This window comes from Echeneis naucrates, chromosome 17 (assembly GCF_900963305.1).
Source record: "Echeneis naucrates chromosome 17, fEcheNa1.1, whole genome shotgun sequence".
Lineage (NCBI taxonomy): Eukaryota > Metazoa > Chordata > Actinopteri > Carangiformes > Echeneidae > Echeneis > Echeneis naucrates.
The window spans coordinates 19,551,128-19,568,643 of NC_042527.1; the positions used below are offsets into that span (position 1 = coordinate 19,551,128).

Below are 17,516 nucleotides of genomic sequence, written 5' to 3' on the forward strand. Positions count from 1 at the left end.
AGAGGAAGCTTTTGGTGAAATGGTGTATAATGAATATTCATAATATCTGTGAAGTGTTCAGATTGTAACTTAACCACCCACACAACATATTCATCCCTTTTGTTGGGTGGTAGTTTCTTTGGGTAAAAGCAGCGATAAAAAGTAGATGAGATATTTTCTCCACCTGGACATCCTTACAGAAGGAGCCCTTCTCTCTAAAAGTGTTTTTATGCTCCCATGACATACTGACACTGATCAGAAATTCATTGGTCTCCTAATTTGGCACTGATTTAAGGTTTGTAAAATTAAAGAAACTCTCTATGAATTAGCAGTAAGACTTTTATTTTACAGAAATGAGCAAATAATGATTATTTTCATTTATTTCAAATGCTTTAAAATGCTAATTATTATATTATGTGTACAGTATTTTAAATTACATTCTAAGTTATGTAAAATGACAGTAAACATAAAAATGGACTGATAAAGAAAAAACCTGTTAAAACATTAAAACTTTGCTTACTGTGCATACAAACCTGATTACTTCACAACCTGACCCAGGGCGCGTCATCAGGACTTTCTTAATTTTTATTGGTTGTTACCGGCTCATCGGGCCAATGGGAGAGGCGGGAAGCCAGAAGGGGCGTAACCGGAAGCCGTTAGTCAGTCAAGACGAAAACTGGACGAATAATTTGAGACAGGTCGGTTAATCGGGTCAATTAAGATCACCGCCGACAGCTAAAGACGATTATTTATTTGTTTTTATCCGTCAGCTGTCCGTGCGTGTTCACATTGCTTCATTACCATTCGTGACAAAGAAAAAATAAAATGAAAAGCTAGCGCGTTAGCCACGTTAGCTTCGTGTTAGCTGCCGCTGGAAAACGTCGATGTCGTCAGACGGTTTGAAGCTCCAACGACCCGGAGGTGAGAACAAAATGGTGAAGTGTCCGAAGGACCGTGCTGTGATGTTTCTAACGGGCAGGACGGCTCTGTTTGTTGCTCTGAAGACGAAGTGAACAAGAGAGAGACCTCATTAAAGCTCAGTGAGTGAAATGAAGCTTAAATGTGCAGCAGGTTGTGAGTCACTAATGAAGAAAAGACGACTTTACCTGTTCAGATAGACTGACAGACAATTCGGCCTCTTTCTGTTGTTTTATGAATTAATACCAAACAACACACTGTGAATTAATGAATCCAAGTTTAGGTTGAGCTCCTTAAACGTATCTACCGTTTATGATGTATGCAGATCAGTCAGGTTAAGGCCCTCCTCCAAACACACACATTTACATGATATAAACCGGCAGGTTTGATGTGAACATTGATTTGTGTAGTGTAGATAACAGTCACTGTTTGACTGTGTGTGTCACCACATGGTGGGACACACAATTAACTGCATGGACAGGCAGGCATTTCTAATATTTTTAGTTTTTTCTCTGCAGAAATGTGCATGAACTCACTTCATTGAATGTGTATGATCATGACAAGTTAGAAAAATCAGGAAAATAAAATTTTTTCTACGTAGAAATAGTAATGAAATTTCTGTAAATGTGTTGTTTTTACATTTTAATTGAATTATGAATTATGATATTATACTTTATTTTGCCAGTGTTCGTTTGCCCGTCATTTGACCATTTTGTTACGATTTTAGTTTTTACAGTGCAGTCTAATCAGTCAGCTTTTTTTTTTCTCCTCACTGTAATTACACATTAGTGGTTTTGTCCACTCAAACTCATCTGTGTTTCTTTGTCTCTGTGACAGAAATTAATGTTAGATCACATAGAATTACACTTGAATGGAGCTTGGCGTAGTCAGGCTGATGCGAACACTTCTCCAAAATGATGTGGTGTTTTCAAACAGCTCAAAACTAATTGCATCCAATAAATCACAATTTGGAGCAACTTGAGTGACGGCATCGTGTGTTGTTATCTGAATGTGACCAGAATTTTTTTTGTCCCCAGGAAGACATTCATTCCATCTCTATTCTTTGTTTGAGACTGGAACTTCTAAAAGTGAGCGTGGCGGCTGTAAAATTAGTTATATAAGTTTTATCTCAGACCAAACAGCAGCTCGTTATCATGTCTGTGTGGTGGGGAAACAAAAATAAATTCATTGTTTGGAGTTGTTTATTTCGGCAAATCATCTGTTTCCATTCACATCATTGAACATTAATATTTGAAGTCACAGAGAGGTGAAAAAATAGCGGGATGGGAAGAGATAAGTTGGGTTTTCACAGAAAATTAATCTTGCCTCCCTAAACAAGAGTTGCATTTGCAGCACACGCCTGTTTCAAATTCGGTCTTGCAGATTCATAGCTGGGAAGTTTGGGGAAAAACATTTGAAACTCTCAATCCCTTTACCTCCCAGTTCAGTTTGTTGTAGCAACAGAAATAAAAGCTGCAATCCGTCTTTCTGCAAAAGTGAGAAACAGAGTCAGCCCCGGTGATTGACACACGCCTTTTTATAATTAGTTTAGTTCAATATTTAGATTGGTAATTTGATTGGTTTGCTGATAGGTTAATTCATTAATCATTTTAAGTCATTACAATTTTTGATTTAAAAAGTTATTCCAATTTGACAGGTGTGAATATTTGCATCTCACTTTGTTTGGGAAGTGATGATGAAAGCTTTATTTCTAACTTATTATGGAGTTAATAACAAAACAACAAAAAAAACAGAAAATTTGGCAGATGAAATCAGGTAAGAAATCATAAATTGTTGTCTTCAGTGTTGTAAAACAGAATAGCAGAAATATCCTTCCCTCCCCTGAAATATCAATCTTCGTAACCCTAACCCTAACCCTGACAAAAACAATATTGTTCCATTTGCGATTTCCAACCTGGGACAAGTAAAAGAATTTGAATGAATGGATTTGAAAAAAGGAAATTATCAGCGTAAGCTACAACTGTGCAAAGCTATATTTTCTGTTGTGTAATTTTCTGAATATTGTTCAGAAGTGTTTTGTTTTGTTGACATGCTTGTGATTAATTGAGGCCTAAAGCTGAGGTTTGATAGATTATTGTGGGAGGTTTTGTGTTGGTGTTCTTGTTTGCTCCATTTTTCTTTTTTTCATCCCTTAAATGGAAATGTCAATTTATTCAGGGATGTTTTGAATGATGCCGAAGAGGAGATTTGCTCTGTTAAGTCTCTGAAATGTGCAGGACAGAATTTAAGTCGCACAAAAGTTGAAATGGCACGGAAAAAGAAAGAAATTGTTTTGTTGATGATATGAGGATTGTGCATCTTGCAGTGATTCTGGATCCAACAGTCTGTGTTGGATAAGACAGTTTAAATGTGTGTTTAGGTTTAAAGACCTTCTAACTTTCATGAACTGTCCAGAGCACTTAAAATGATTACATCTTAATTCTGATGGTCATTTTCCTTTTGTGTAATCTGCTGCTTTCTGTCAATTATTCCACTTATCCTGTGGTCTAAAAACATCCAGACAAAGTGAAATGTGTTTTATGTTGCTCCGTGGAGTCAGCATCAGGTGAATGAGAGTGAAGTTTTTCAGAAAAAGTTAGCTTTCACTCCGCTTACATTTTGTTTGTGACCAGCTGTTGGTTTTATTTTCATGTAGGTGTGAAGCTTTTACGTGAACTTGGCATATGACTCCCTGTAACCGCTGCCGCTCCATCAGCTCTGTAATTATATAGAATCGCAGCCAAGAACATCGTGTCTGCTGTTACCATGACTGCATCCGTCATGTGTTGTATTAGACTTTGTCCTTGTGGGTGCTTTTATTCTGTAAAAAAATCACTGTAATCAGAAGTTGTTCTTCTTTTTGTCTGTAAGGTGATTTTTGTTCATGTTTAGTGTAGAGACATGAAATTAGCACTAACAAAGACTTTTTTGATGTTTATTTTATTTTGTTGTGTGTAGAAGTTTAGTTCCAACTCAGTTAACATGACCGACAGTGAAGGAACACATTTATAGCTGTTAGATTCATTTATTTTCTTGTGTGTCTTACAGAGATAGACATGTTGTTTCTCAAGAACAGAAAACACACATCCTAGAAATGAAGCTACAACTATTACCCCTCTAATAAGAGCAGTGAATCAGGTGCATAGCTAATAATTCATAGGCTGACGAGGAAAATAGTGTAAACAACAGTGACCCTGTAAACAAAACCATTTCCCGAAAAAATAGATTCACAGCTTAATAACTCAGAGGGGGAAAAAGAAGTAAAGACACAAAGTTAGTGAGAACAAAACTACCATAAAGTTCAGAACAGAGAAACAAACTCTCAAGATCAACTACACAATTAAGGAGTTGTTGGTTTAATGTGACCTTTTGTGACTTTTTTCGCAGTTTAATCTCCAAAGCTTGTTTCAAACCATCGAACCAGCAGCAGGTCAGCTAGTGATAACGTAACATGGCAGAAGAAGAAGTCCACCAGTAACGAGGTAAGAACGTCTTCTGTCACTTCTGATTTGGTGCAGACTCGACTTTAATTATACAAATGTTGGTCCGAGGCAGAGCTGCTTTTTTGGGGAAATCTCATTAACCTCTTGGTGTGATACAGATCGAAGTGTGTTCGCATCAAATTCCTGCTCAGACACCCCCCCCCCCCCCCCCTTTTTTTTTTATTTATTTATTTTTTTGGAGCTGAATGGATAAAGTTTCCCTTGCTCATCAGTTGATTCTTAAAAAGATTCGCCAGACACGATCTCCAAATCTTCACTCCTTTTAGACAGGTGAGGGTTTGATGTGTTTCTGTCATATCTCACTGAACATCTTTATGTTTGAAGATGTTTTTCTCACAAATTTAGTTCAACAGACCAAATTATTCATCATTTATCAAAAAAAAAGGCACTGATTAGTTGAAGTCCCGCAGTTCCAGATTCAGATCTAATATAAACCTTTTTGAAAATGGCTTTTGTATAAAGACCAAATCCTTTTACAGCTCTCCTTTTGTTAGATAAGAAAAAACTACTGTTCCATTATTCTCATCCAAAAAATAAAAGGCTTGCTAATTTAATTGGGGGTTGTACTTAAAATGCTGCTACAAAAAGTTTTTAATTAAACACATTTCTGATGTTGACGCTTTGTTTCAGTTTTTATTCAAATTTTTTACTTGCAAGCAGGTCTGCCACGAAAAAAAGGCTGTATAATTAAAGATTCGTCTGCTGAAGGAGTTAAGTTGTAAACGTGCGCAAACTGAAGGTGTTTCCAGTTCACGACTCAATGAACGTGAAATGTGGCTGAAAACACTGAAGTAGCTCTTTGTTTCTGAGAGGACATGAATGCTTTCATCTCAGACTGAAGAATCGGGGGCAAAGGCACCAACATCATGCAGATTGTCTTTCAGGTCCAGGAGAAGTCGCCGTCCTTCTGCTGCCGTCTGATCAGAGGAGAGAGAGAGTAACAGCAGAAGAGTTTTCACCGCAGAGAAACAGAGCGGGACGCAGTCAAATGGTGGCAGAAACTTTGTATTTTCTAAGTTTAGCTGTATTAACTTCTTCTTTGATTCAGTTTGTGTTCTCATTATAAAGCATCTTCTGAAGAGCTAAACTTCATTAACACTGCAGCAACGAGCCACACGGACCGTTTGAATTAATCCAAACACGAACGCACCAGTTTAGCTACAAACACAATTAATCAGTGAAAACTTTCTGTGCTTGTTTCAGTTTGTTCCAGTCTTCATGCTAAGCTAACTGTATTCAGCAGCAACTTACCCATATTTATTCAGCGATGATCTTTTTGGAAGATTTCTTCTTCTTCTTCTGGAAATATCAGGAAAACCAGCATGTGATACCGAGTGGATAAAAACGAATAAAACCAATCAAACTTAAAACTAAGTAGTCGTGTCTGAACGCACCGTAGAAGCAGCTGTAACATCTGGAGCAGGTCTGGTCTCCTTCAGGCTGTTCTTCTCTGCAAACAGTCGACAGAGCACATGAATAAATTTAGAAAGGAGACACGTAATGAGTTTACAGAAAAAAATAATGATGGAATGACAGACGTGATCTGAGATTAGTTCATTTTGTTCCATATGTTGAATAATCACTAAAACATAAAAGCTGCTTTACTGCTGCTTTGGAGGATTTTTCACAATTTTACTGCAAAAGTTAATGGCTAACAATGAAAATGATCTTTGTTATTAAAAATAAATCAGAAAGTTTCTTACTCTTTTTCTTTGCAGCCGTCTCTTTGTTCACAGTGACCGGAGTTAAGTCCGCCGGTGTCTCACATTCTTCCTCCCTCCTCCTCTTCTTCTTCTTTCCTTCACTCGAAGATGAGACCACTTCAGTCCGGTCGCTCACTGCACTGCTTTCATCTTCCTCCAGCCTCCTCTTCTTCTTCTTCTTTGGTTTTGTTTTTGGCGGCTGGTTTTCCTTTGAGGAATTCTCCTCATGTTCGATGTTCCTCTTCTTTGGTGTGTCGTCATCCTGGGCAGCATCAGGTCTGGCTCTTTTGGCGCGTTTCAGCCGAGGCTTCTTCTCCTCCGTCGTTTGGTTTCGCTTTTCTCTGAAAAATGTGAACATGAGAACGTCAACAAAAACAACGTCAACAAAACAAAACAACAAAAACTGCAAAATGGACATTCAGGTTTCATGAATGTGAAACATACTGAGGGTTTATTTGTAATCGCTCATCCTGCAGAAATGAGGCTGAAGGGCAGAGCTGGAGTTTCTGCTCTTCTTCCCTCCAGGCTTGTTTTAATTGAAAGATAATTTATGAGGTCTCTAATTTATTTCCAAATCAGCACTTTGGAAGGTTTCTATAATTTGGTCAGTTCAGTTCGTTGAACCTTTAGGGGCAGAATATAAACGCATTCAGTTTGTCAGAAATGAATATTTCCTGAGATTTGTATGAAGTAAAATAATTCAAATGTAATTTTATCAAGAAAACCAAAGCTGGGTGATATACTGTAAAATAAACTGAGCCAATTTCCTCATGAGACATTTTTAAATGACACGTCCGGCCGCTCGCTCATTGGGAAACTGTTTTTGAACGATTCTTCTGATGTTGGAATCTTTAACGGATCATGAATCACAGTAAAGCACCGGTGAAATGAAACCCACTGACTTCTTTCTGCCCGTGATCTCGGCCTTTCCTGCAGGGGAGCTGCTGCTCCTCCTCTTCCTCATCATCTCCTCCTTCTTGTGGAGCCTCAGTCTCTTCTTCAGGCTGAGTTTCCTCCTGAGACGATGCTTCTTCTTGGCCGAGGAGAGCAGAGAGGAGTTTCCATCTGCAGAGGATGACTTATAATCATTAAGCTGTCACTGATGATGAAGCTTTAAATGTTTGCGGTTTGGGGACAGAAGAAGAAAAAGTTACTGATTCTTTTACCTGTTGAATACGGTTTGCTGTCTGTGACGTTGCTGCCCCCTGCTGGTGTTTCCTCAGACTGCACCACCTCTTTCTCCTGCTCCCCTTCCTTCTTCCTCTTTTTCTTCTTCTTTTTCTCCGTCTCTGTCGGACTCACCTCCACCTCCACCTCTCCTCCTGCCTCCTCCTCTTCCACATCCTTAACCTTCCTCTTCTTCTTTTTAATTTTGTTTTTTGAAGGACAGACAGGAATGTCCTCTTCTTTATGATCCACTTGGTCTCGCTCTCTTTTCCTTTTCTTGGCCTTCTTCTCTAATGGAGTTTCCTGAGACACCGTCGCCTCCTCTTCCTCCTCCTCTCTGTTTTTGTCTCTCTTCTTCTTTTTGGCAGACTTGGAGATCAGAGGAGTGTCGCTGAGTGTATCCAGGGTGGATGTGTCAGTGGTGGGCGTTTCCTCGGTCGCTGCCTCTGACTCCTTCTTGCTCTTCTTCTTCTTCTTTTTCTTGGGTGTCGTCACATCGTCCTCCACGGAGGGCGGATGGTCGGTTTCTCCCTCAGCTGCTTCTCCACCATCAACCTGAATGTTGAGGGTGATGGAGTCGTCCAGGTCTGTTTGTTCTGCAGCCGCCGTCACCGTCACCTTTGCTACAACAGATGGAGGATATTTTTCTTTTTGGTGGCTTTTGGGAACACACTTTTATTGGCAGGAAATGAATTGTTTCATTACTTACAAGACAAATAGAAAATATATAGAAAATTTTGCAAAAGCAGCCAAAGGTAAAAATGAAATTAAACAAGAGGAGCTGCTCAGAGTACAAGTAGTTCAAGTTTAAATCAATTTCAGACTGTTGAATTATTGTTGAAAACTATTTCCTCCTTAACTAAGACACATCAATTTAATTTTTCAGACAAGAAATCTAGTGAGGAAAGATAAAAAAATTAGAGTGTCCCCTCATTAATATTTACATTTACACAGACACAAAAGCGTGGATTTGGTAAACGTGGTAAAAAGATCAGGTTGTATGTTACCGGTGTCAGTGGAGAGAGGATCAGCGGCGTCACTTTGGTCATCTGATGTCTCCGTCGGCTTTTCAGGCGTCAGGGAAGACGTGATGTCGCTGTCCTAAAACACAGAATGTCTTTGTGTTCACTTTTAGATTCTTATCGTCATTTCTGTCAGATTAGTCTCAACCACATTTTGGGTACCTTATTCATCGTCTTCTCCTCCTCCTCCTCCTCGTCCTCGTCCTGCTGATGCTCTTCCTCTTCCTCATCATCTTCCTTCTCTTGTGGACAGTCCTCAGTCTCATGTTTAGGCATCTGGACATCAGTGTCTACCAAACATGACAATCTGACTTTAACACGCACTGACCAGACTGAGGAAACATAATGAGGACAAACTAAATTATTATAGCAAAATTATTACAACAAAATCACTTCAAACTTAACATGGCAGCAAAAAGTGAAATTATTCAGTGATCCCAGCGTTTATTTCAGAGCAGCAGTTTGTCAAACGTTACTTCATCTTCAGCTTCTGCAACTATTTAAAATCTAAATTTTAATGAGTAAATGGGGTGATTTTCAGACCAGTCGTCGCTCCACTTTGCCTAACGAGCTCCGACAAGTTTAACAAACCCCTTTGAGAAGTTAACAAGTGACTGACGTTGTGGAAAACTCCTCAGAGAGGAGCTGGCAGACCCGTTTCTCTGGGCTTTGGCAGCAATCCCTCAAAAACATTTACAAGTTCTGGCGCCAAGTCCAAGTGCCTCAAGGTAAAATCCTCAGCTTTAAACGTTGCTTGTTTTCTTCCCTCTTTCTGCAAAAAGAAAAGGATCCAAGAATTCTGTCTCGTCAAGCAGCTACATACAAAATCCTGCCAACAAGGAGGAAATGCACCTCAGCTCCTTTCTCCTCCGAAATAAAATGGAAATACATTTTTATTAATATCTCCAGCGTGAAATTAAAGGCAGCGCCGAAGCTGAAAAGATTTGTGAATGATTCTCTGACATCTGGGGTCATTTCATTAACTTTACAAAAAAATAAAAAATAAAAAAACAAGTTCCCATGAGACTAATTTTCTGAATAAAGTTGTTCCATTGAAACGTGAACAGCCTGCAGACGCAGATTTAAGGGGACGTTATTATTATGAGTAGTTTTACATTCTTTCCCCCTCACATTTAAGGGGAAAACTTTCTAACAGCACCTTCGATATAAAATCCATGATCTTACACTAAAACTTTTTCTCTGATATGATGTTACAACGTCAAACAACGGACGATAACAACAGCAACATTTTGGAGCTGCAACAAAGCCATGAATCATTTCTGTCAGTTTCAGTCAAACACTTGAGGAGCATTGGATACTTTTGAGCATCTTTAAAACTAATCGTTGGATTTTTCCTTTTTTTGGGGACATTTTAGAAAGCTAACAATGAATAATATGTTGTTAATAAGCTGCATGTGTAGCGACCGACTAAAAAACCTTTGAGCTTCGGATCTGTCAGCCGTCTGAGCGGCTCCTTCACAACAGCTTGTGATTCTTCGCAGCTCAGTGAGAAAGAGACAGAAAAGATGCCATACATAACAGGTGAGGAGCAAACCTGGTTATCAATCAGCTATTGGCTGTTCATACCTGCAGGGGGCGGGGCTTCGCTCTCTGCCGGCTGCTCATTGGTCTCCTCGGCTGTCAGTTCTGAGCTGTTGGGCTCGGCCCGACTGGACGTCTGCAGGGAGGAATCAACAGGTCAACAACAGTCTCCAACACCAGACACTGACTTTCTCACAGGAATTAATTTCCCTCAGTTTGATTTTTAAGTCTAATTTTATTAAATTGACTTTTTTTTTTCTTATTTCATTCAGTTTCTTTTATAACAAACGTTGAATTGTGATTGAAACAACACGAACATGAGCTCGATAATGAAGCACTAAATATCCGAACAAAATAATTTTCAGCTCATCAAAAAAAAAAAAAAAAAAAGATTCTGGTGTCTTAACAGTGCTGAACTTCCTAATCCTCCTCATTCTTCCTCAGATCTGAGAATCTGACCTGGTGGGTCTGATGTTCTTAGTCCTGATAAGGATGAAAACCAGATCTATGAGAGAAAGATCCAAGTTGTAATTAAACTTGAGTTTCCTGTCGGCTCCATCTCCAGCAGTTACACGTGGAAACATCAGTTACATCATGTGCTGTCGAGGACGAGCGTTTGGATTTCTGCCATTATGCTACAATCTGGATCTTGAAAGTTAAGAAATGAGGTTTGAATAATTTTTTTTTCAGAGCTGCACACTGATGCGAGTTGTTCTCTGGCCTGGATGTTCACATACTGATGCCCAAACACTGGACAGATTAAAATACGACCTGATGACGTTCATGAATATCTGCATTGAATTTCATGGCCATCCCTCCAGCAGCGGTGGAGATAGTTCAGTCAGAAACGGACAAAAGGTAAACACCTTCATGAGAACGAGTCGAGGTCATTAAAATCAATCACTGTTTTTCTGTCAGATCATCTGATGGATGATCTTCACTGGGAGCAGTAAAAATGTTGCCCTGCAGCAAACAAGAAAAGCCCGAGCCATTCAATAATTGTCGAAACACTTCGGTCTGATGGATCAGTGCTGTAATTCACTGAGCCATGTCGCTGCTGTTGGAGAGTCTTGGATAAATAATATAAATGATCATATTTAATATTCAGTTTATTCCAACATGATTATGAGCGGTATGACTGCTGTCACACTGGGGGTGGGGGGGGGTCATCTTGAAAAAAAATAATAATCGCTTGTTACATTTTTTTGGTTTAATCCCAAAACTTGAGGAGCCTGAATCGTCTCAAAAAGCTCATGAGTCAGCAGAGAAAGTACGCTGTGCAGTGATTAGTGCTGGAAGCTCAACAGCACAAACAATGGAAATAAGTTTCAGATGTGCAGAGGGCGAGCTGAGGAAACCGGGCCGAGCCAAGAGCTGAAAATTTACTCCTGTTTTTTACGGAATAATTAACAGTCAGCGTTTGTTGGAGCTGAGTGAAACTACACGGACCGTGCAGGTCAGAGTTTAACACACTTAAAGTGAAAAGTGGCGATCAGGCCTGAGAGCAGAAAAAACTTCTTTAAGATGGTTCAGGTTTTTATGCTAATGAGAGGAAGGAAGTTGCACAACCACATTCTTCAGATTCAGCCTTCGGCCACAGACCTGCTCCGGCTCATCGTCGGGTCGATCCTCAGGCTGATCACAGGCAGCCAGGCCGCAGCAGCTCAGGGGGGGGTCAGCCGCTCCCTCCGAGCCGGAGGCCTCGGCCCCGACAGCCGCCTTCACCTCAACAGGCGTCAACTGGAAAACATGTACACACAACGAGGTTTAACGTGAAGTCTAACAAATGTGGGTGACAAGTCCAGCCAGCAGCTCTGTGAGGCCGAGTGAGGCCCTGCTGGGACGACAACACACAGCTAAACACAAAACCTGATGATCATCACCATCATTTAAAAAAACCATGATCACATTTAGAGGAAAGCAGACCAGAAAGCAGGAGATGGATCAAGTGAAGGCCAAACGTCTGAGCAGAGAGGCCCCAGCGGTTAGAAACAAAACAACAGAGTCATTAACACTGTGAAACACGCAGACACACAATCTGTCTCACAAGATTATCATTCTGTCACACACACAGTTTCTGTGCAGACAAGATTATCGACTGCATCACTGAACCAACATAAAAGAACGGTGATACAACCACACACACACACAACTGTGATAAGATAACAAACTATCAGACAGGATAGACATGTGGACATAATGTAATGAAATGTGTGTGTGTGTGTGTTCTTTGGAGGCATAAAACAACACTGCAGCTACTGTCCATCTATCAGCACATTATTTCACTGACTGCTCAGCAGTTATGTCACGACGGCTGCAGTTTCCTTTTTCCTGCTTTAGATTCACCGCCAAAAGCTCGGACGGTGTGTTTTCCTACTTTATTTCATTTTATCACCAGATTTCACCTCGCCTTTGAAAATACAAACTAAAGAGAATTATTTTTGTATTAATCTGACATTAAAGGTCTATATTTATGATACGTTTACGTTGTAAACATGTTGGATGATAATCGAATCAGTTTTCTATTCTGTGATTTAAAAAATAAGAAGCTAGCAGCTGTTCACTTTATCTTGTTTTTCCTTTAGGTAGCTCTGTGACGTCATGACGACGTATTTAGTGGTTTTTATTGAACACACATTTTTTTCCCCTGGATGGTGCATGATGGGTGCTGCAGGCGCGACCGCAGCCAGCTGGTCATTGTTGTCAATATTTCCTGCGTGCGTCAGTGACGGTGCCAATCTCCTCTCCTGGCAACGGAGACAAACAGCTGCAGTCTGCTGACAAAGGGACGACGCCAGAAGCACACCGACGGAAACAAAACCAAGCAGTGGGAAAGCAAACCAGATCAGGGAAAGAGGGAGTGATCCAGCTCGGGTTCAAACGGACACTGAAGACTTGGCTTCCGTGGCAGCAGCTGAAGGTTTAATGCCATTCTCATCGGCGTCTTCTCTTTCCTTTCCTCATTTCAGATGTTTCTCAGAAACACACCCAAACCTGCTTTTCTTGCTCACCGCTTGCTCTGTTTTTGTTTCCTCCTCTTCCTCTCCTCCATCGGATGGATCACAGCTCTCGTTGTCCACATTTGTTGCTTCGGCTTCACCTGCAGCCTCCATCAGCTGCTCAGGGACGCTCTCTGCATCTGCACCAGACGAGTCCGGACCATCAGACCTGAACCCTGACGGAGGCGGAAAACAAACACAAAAGGGGTGCAATGACAAAACTGAAAAATAAAATCTAATTGGATATTATAGCAGAGAACGACAGATTGTAGAAGAAAAGCATGAACAAAACATTTGGATTTACTTTGTTTTATTCAGAAAACAGTAATATGTTAAAAATATTTATTCACTCAAAGACTCTGACGTGGAACAAATAAAAACAAACAGCGGATACATAAAGTTTTACCAGGTGGAGGTTTAGTATCCACTTCATCTTCTTCATCAGCGTTGGAGAGTTTAGTATCTGCAGCGTCGTCTTCTTCGCTGGAGGCGCCTTCAAGTTTGATGCTCCTCTTCTTTACCGCCACCGAGTCGTCTTCAGCTTCCTGCTTGGCATTGTGGGCCAAAGAGCACAGCCTGAAGAACACACACACACACACACACACACACACAGAACTATTTCCAATAACAGAGTTTATGGGAGTGGTCCTGCCGCTGGGCCAACGTGTCACTTAACAGGCCTGTTAAAGTATTTAGAGGTTTTCATGTGTAATGTTCAAAAGTGAGAATTGTGGAAAAAGAACTAAATCCCAGAGTCCCCGATGCAATCTTTGGATATCTGAGAAACATCTGAGACTTTCACACGGAGAAGTTTGTGGAATAAAAGCGAAAGGCATCCAGCAGCAGCTCCATGAGGAAACACCAGACCGGTCAACAGCAGTGATCCATCGTGAACGGATGGATCCGGTCTGCCTGCAGCTGCTGTGATGATGTGATGCTGAATGCTTATCATCATCCTCTGAGCCCACCATCTTCTGCTTCCTTCTGAGGAAAACCCTCCATGTCACAGAGCAAAAGCTGGCTCAAAGCGGTTTGGACACCATGACAGTGAGCTGACTGGACGTCCAGAGGACGGAGGAGCAGCTGACAGATCTGCAGAGTGACGTGAGCAGTCACGTCGACATGGAGCAGAACGTGAGAAGAGAAGTTTCCAACATCAGCAAGACGCTGGCCATTTTGGTGTAACCATCTCCGACACGCAGTGCAGGAGATAAACAAAAAAATTAAAAAATAAATAAAAAAATAAGTAAACGCCTCTTCAAGAGAAAACAAACCCGATTTTTCATCTGCAGAAACCGACGAGGGAGCGAATCATCCGTCAAACAGCCAGGAGACGCTGACATGACACGAAGAGCAGCAGGAAGAAGACAACGTGTTCACAGCCGGAGGACATTAACCTGACAGCGTTTCATAACTCACAGAGAAAACAGACTGGGCTCCTAATTCAAGGAGGCAGCACAACATGTTGAGTCACGGAAAATGGACCGAGGCTCAGAATATTTATTTCTATTTCGATATTTACATTTGAAAGGACTTTGAATGCCGATTCATCCGTTTCAAGGTTTTCAGGGACCTTTGAAACGTCTGATGAGATGATGTCATTCATTCAGTCGGTTGTCTGCTGCACATTTAATCCTTCTCTGGCTGGCAGCAGTTCGCAGCCAATCCCAGGATGCACCGGGCCAGACAGTTATTCAGAGGGAAAGCACACACACACACACACACACACACACTCCGTCTTTGTGGTGTGTTAACTGCTGAGTTGTTAAACACAACAAACAAACCAAATCTTGTTCATCAGCGTCCAACTGCAGTCTGATTAAAACCGTCAGACGTTCAAAAAACCGTCGTCACAAACAGGAAACAGCAAGTCGACTGAACTGGATCATCAAAAGAAGAGACAAAGATCATCTCATCACTGAGCCAATAAACGAGGGAGGAGTCGGCCACTATTGTCCTCTCGTTTTTATGATTTTGCCTTCGAGACAAATGAAGTATTTCAGACTCGATCTGTGTGAAGATGACTTTAACAGTTTGGGCGGCTTTGTGCTGACTCACTTCATCCATCCTGTGTAGATGTCCTGAAGGTTGGCGCTCTCCTCCGGCGTGTCCACCTGAACACAAACACAGACACACTGGACATTAATTTTTGTTTTCATGTGAAATGACGTAGACGGGATAACATTCCTGCCCCCCTCCCAAAAAAAAAAAAAAAAATGAAATGGGAAATGGGAGGGAAATGACAAATTTCCTGTGAAGGAATGGACGCACTTTGATGATACCACCGGAAATTAATCTGCAGCAGCAACACAAAAACCTTCAATCTGAGAGTGAGTGAAGAAATCAAAGCTCCCAACTTTTCCCCTGAATGTTGGTTTGAATTTCAGGAAAACTCAGGAATTCCTCCTGAAATTCACATTTGTTGGTGATATTTTTAGCCCACAAGTCTGAAAGTCTGGACTGACCACTGACCGCAGCTCGGGTTTCTACTTTACAGCATTTTTGTCCATCTGAGCGCGAGAGAAATAAAATGTTGAGACATTTTTTGAAGAAAGCTGAGATGTTCGATTATCCAACCAGACGGAACAGAAAGTTCTTTCACTTTGCAGGTCAGACCGAGCTGCTTCCTGATTTTATACGCCTGTTGGACAGTTCTGCTTTATTCACCAATTAAACACCAGAAAAAAAGAAAAACATCACTCATTAAGACAAAAACGTGTTTTTCCCACCAAAAACTAAAATATTCTAGAGAAAAATCTGCACATTCATCCATCTGAGAAGGTGTTTCCTCTCAGCAGTTCTCCAACATTTGGGTCGAACCGCCTGTAACAAAATGTTCTGTGCCTGCAGGAGGCCTGAGCTGGCAGCCGGTGCTGTAACACAAAGACTCACAAACCAACACACACGGATGCATCGTCCGTGCACGCTGTTACGTAAGAAAACGAGATTCAGCTGCAGATGAGGGGGGGCCAAACTTCTCACCTGGCAGACGTGTCGGTGCAGCTCTCCGGCGGCCTCCCGGTATCCGTTCACCTTCAGGTGTCGGTAGATGAGGAACAGCAGAACTCCGTCCGGTTCGGCGGCCATCGCGTCCGGACACACCGACGACACCGAGCACTTATTTACACTTCACTTCATGCTGCCTGTGCACATGTGCGCTGACGACGCCCCCCGTCGAAAGGCATCCTGGGAAATGGAGTTTTGTGTGTGTGTGTGTGTGTGTGGAGGGCAGGACTGCAACCGCGTCTTCTGAGCAATTAGAAAAACAAGATGTATGAAGAGAAGAGAGATTTATTCTTTAAAATGTAAATAATGTAAATAATAAGTACAAACCTGAGGAGAAATATGATGTTTGTAGTCCGTGTTAATGTCGCGTTTGGACCATTAAATCAAATTTATGAAAGTTCACATCGTTTTAAATCAAAATTGCGACTCGTTATTTCGCAAGATTGACCTAGAAAGTTGAACTTTTGAAATATTAGCTTATTTTTTGACTCCAAAAATCACATTTATATGAACTTAGTTATTTTTATGATCAGCAGCCACCTTCATTTTATTGAATTACTCTGAAAATAAGCCTGAAACTTCAAACTTTGATTTAGTATTTCATAATTTAGTGCATATTTCTCCTTTTTCCTTCTTTGTTGGCTGAAATGCGCCTTTGTGAATATATATAAAAAAAAGGATTTAAAAAAAAACAGTTTAAAGGAGAAATAAATTAATTGAAAATAATTGTTTAATTGTAAAAACTGTTTCTCCTCCAAAGGAGTTACAACAATGTCTGGCAGGATTCCCCCAAATAAATCACGGCCTGTATTTGTTGGAAACTTGGACTGGGACCTCACGCTGGTCTGGGATGCTCTCCTGCAGATCTGCTGTCTGGACACAGAATCTGAAAAGACTTTCCTTTCTTCCTAAGGGACAAAAGCAAGTTTCCTTCCATTCTTTCTGCCTAATTTAAGTGTTTTAAATAACCTCTGTCAATCACACATTCCCTCCAACATCCTCGAAAGTCTCACCCCTGGGAACAGCTGGATTTCTGCTCATAACCTTCACAATAAAAGCGCAGACTGAAGAAGCAGCTGCAGAAACTGTTTGGAGGTTGTTTTTTTTTTATGACATCCTGAAGCAGCTGAGAGACGAAATAAATGTGAAAACAAAACTGTGCTTGTCAGCAAAGAAATCAGAACATTATCAACAATATCTGCACACACTAACAAGCTTTTAACAAGGACGCATGACCTTTGACCTCAATTTTTAATAGCACAGACGCTACAGTAGGTGGCAGTGACGTGAAACTAAACCCCATATGAAAGACCTTCACACCATTTTGATTAAAAAAATCTGCAGTTTCTTTGATTCCTTTTCTTTTTGTAGGTTAAAGTGAAAAACTTATTGTGCATCTGAGGCAACAATGCAGATTCTTTTTTCAACAATATTTGACCGAATTTTAAACATATTAACAACATACAATAATAATAACATCGACAAAGGCAGTGAGATAATCATAGATTTTAAATTTTTCATGAGGAAAGTCATGATTTGTCACATTTCATAATTCATATTAAACTAAACTAAAATGAGAGTAAATAAATAATGAAGTAAATAACAGCATAACAACGACGCCACAAAACACTCAGCTCTTCGCCCCCAGAGATAAAATGTATTTATTGTAATAAAGTT

The 17,516-nt window shown here is 40.6% G+C and overlaps 1 protein-coding gene and 1 long non-coding RNA gene across 3 annotated transcripts; one reads left to right on the plus strand and one right to left on the minus strand.

Moving 5' to 3' along the window:
* Positions 1-661: 661 nt before the first annotated feature.
* Positions 662-6,005, plus strand: LOC115057834 (uncharacterized). Of its 2 annotated transcripts, none has more exons than XR_003841965.1 (3): positions 662-900; positions 4,285-4,379; positions 5,285-6,005. It is a non-coding gene; the product is annotated as an uncharacterized LOC115057834 (long non-coding RNA). The 2 variants fall into 2 exon arrangements; XR_003841964.1 differs by lacking the exon at positions 662-900 and adding an exon at positions 902-1,019.
* LOC115057833 (ABC transporter F family member 4-like) lies at positions 3,861-15,990 on the minus strand. The gene is made up of 14 exons (XM_029525052.1): positions 15,816-15,990; positions 14,892-14,947; positions 13,240-13,409; positions 12,846-13,009; positions 11,437-11,574; positions 9,880-9,970; positions 8,455-8,582; positions 8,278-8,371; positions 7,270-7,893; positions 7,006-7,168; positions 6,104-6,444; positions 5,795-5,850; positions 5,652-5,699; positions 3,861-5,317 (listed from the first exon to the last, which is right to left on the minus strand). Exons 1-13 carry the CDS (start codon positions 15,918-15,920, stop codon positions 5,658-5,660), a joined length of 2,172 nt encoding a protein of 723 aa, XP_029380912.1. The 5' UTR covers positions 15,921-15,990; the 3' UTR covers positions 3,861-5,317; positions 5,652-5,657.
* Between the last annotated feature and the right edge of the window lie 1,526 nt (positions 15,991-17,516).